This window comes from Cyprinodon variegatus, unplaced genomic scaffold, assembly GCF_000732505.1.
Source record: "Cyprinodon variegatus isolate N-32 unplaced genomic scaffold, C_variegatus-1.0 Scaffold64, whole genome shotgun sequence".
In the NCBI taxonomy this organism is placed as follows: domain Eukaryota; kingdom Metazoa; phylum Chordata; class Actinopteri; order Cyprinodontiformes; family Cyprinodontidae; genus Cyprinodon; species Cyprinodon variegatus.
In genome coordinates this window covers 375,726-377,724 of record NW_015150517.1, presented here as the reverse complement: position 1 = coordinate 377,724, position 1,999 = coordinate 375,726, and the positions used below count along the sequence as shown (strand labels likewise).

The 1,999-nt window shown below is 38.6% G+C and overlaps 1 protein-coding gene across 1 annotated transcript in view; it reads right to left on the bottom strand.

Moving 5' to 3' along the window:
• Positions 1 to 393: 393 nt before the first annotated feature.
• Positions 394 to 1,999, bottom strand: part of clec11a (C-type lectin domain family 11 member A) — a 7,191-nt gene continuing 5,585 nt past the window's right edge. Inside the window, exon 5 of the mRNA XM_015371732.1 lies at positions 394 to 965. Coding sequence (XP_015227218.1) covers positions 553 to 965 — 413 coding nt within the window. The 3' untranslated portion in view covers positions 394 to 552. The remainder of the gene's footprint in view (positions 966 to 1,999) is intronic.

Here is a 1,999-nt window from a genome sequence, read left to right as displayed (position 1 = left end):
TGAAGGGGTTCGGTATGTGCTGATTCCCCCACAAAGCTCCTCTGTTTTTCAGTTTTTACCCTTGTTTTGAAATCCTCATCCAATGTTTAGAATTCCCTGAATTTATTCAGCAGTTTAGTCGTATGAAAAACAACCTTAAAACACAAACTGGCGCAAAGTTTTACTGAATATTTTGCATTTGACCTCAGTACATTTCAGTTGATACTATGTTTACAAATTTAGAAGTTGTTTTTTTTTTAAGTTTAATGCTGAAACAGTTGTTTACTGAATTTAACCCCAGTGCAAAGTTTCTCCTCATGAGTTTAAGCTTCATTTTATTTATTTTTTCGGGGGTAGAATGATCCTACAAAAAACAAATAACTTTAAATTTCTTGTGAATTTCTTTAGATCCATATTCATACAAAATGATGCATATGGTCTCCTCTTGACTCAGTCGGTAGAGTTCATTTTAACTAGAGGGTCTGTTTGCACAGTCCTGTCTTTCAAGCATATTTCGCGACACATTCGGGTTTGAAGTTCTGGCATTATCAGTAAAAACAAAATTTTTTTCACTCAAAGTGCCACCCTGTCGTCAAACTCGCACACATAGTTCATGGTTCGGTCACAGTATTGGTCCCACCAGTCCCCATCGTCTGACGACATGGCAACACAGTTTTCTCGTTTTCCTCCGTCCGGCTGACTGGACAGGAAGTGTTTACGCCACTGGAAGTACGAGACCCGTGTGCCGTCGTCGAAGAGGTAGAGACCCTCAGAGTGCAGGTCGTTGATGCCCAACCAGACGGGCCAGTTTCCCGGTTTGAAAAAGTCCTTGATGTAGTCCGCCAGGGCCTCCTGCTCCTTGCGATCACGGGGCATCGCCAAACGTCCTCCACGTTCCAGGCACTTCCTGGATGCTCCGGCATAGTCAGCTAAACTGTTGTACACTAGGTAACATTTGTAGCCCAATTTTTGTCCTTTCTGGCAGCCTAGGAAGTAGAAAATAACCTGAGAACAAGCTTTAAGGGAAATGTAGCTCTGTATCAGCTCTGATGGTGTTTAAAACTAAAAAAAGGTTGGATAAAGATGCCTAGATTTCACACTATAGATCAGACATTCAAAAAATATTTACCTTTCTGACCACAGAGGATTAATTACCCAAACTATTGAATAAACATTTCTACAAAATCAAATGATGACAGAAATAATATTACAGAAAGCATCAACAACCAAAGTAGTTGATTTTGTTCATTTTTAGGTGATGGTTTTCTATGTTAAAGGTATAGTGGAGGATGTTCTTTTTCTGGGTGGATCATCTAAATAAGTGGTCCTCCTAATGGCCAATCATTTTGGTGGTATGTTCACATAATGCCGTCCTACGTGCTCATCCCCATTTTCACTTACTGGTGGAGAGTCTGACTTAGTGGAAAAATGTCAAACCTTATTTTTGAAAGTAAGCTTGTATGAGCGATGCAAACAGAGCGTGCACGAGGAGGAATGGATGCTCCCGCATGTTTTTAATAGCCGTTCCCTCTCGGGAGCGGGTACAGGTTTGTGTATTTGCATTTATTTTTTTTTAAGTGGAGAGGGCGGGTCTTTTCAAGAATTCGCGGAAATCCTTCGCTATGCTTTTAAGGTAAATGTTTGTTTAGTTTAATTTCTGTTGTTGCTCTAAAGACCCCATACTGTTATGATCTCACATTTTGGACCTTCTGTTGAAGTTTTTATTTTTTGGTTCTCAGGTTTAATTTGTTCTGTGTTTTCCAGGTTTAGATCACTTTTTTATTCTTAGTTTTTTAGGTCATCTCTTTTCTTAAACAGTTTTGGTATTATTTACTCCTTTAATTATTCTTTCTCTTATCTTTAGGTGAGGTTTTCCATGGCTAAAGTAATTTCCAGTCCCACCTCTTATCCTCCAGTTTTGGTCATTCCTTATTTTGTTGTCATTAGTTTTATTATTATTTAAGTTCTTTTCAAGTTACAATTATATCTTGTTTTTTCTCCCTGAATATTCTCTGTTGCC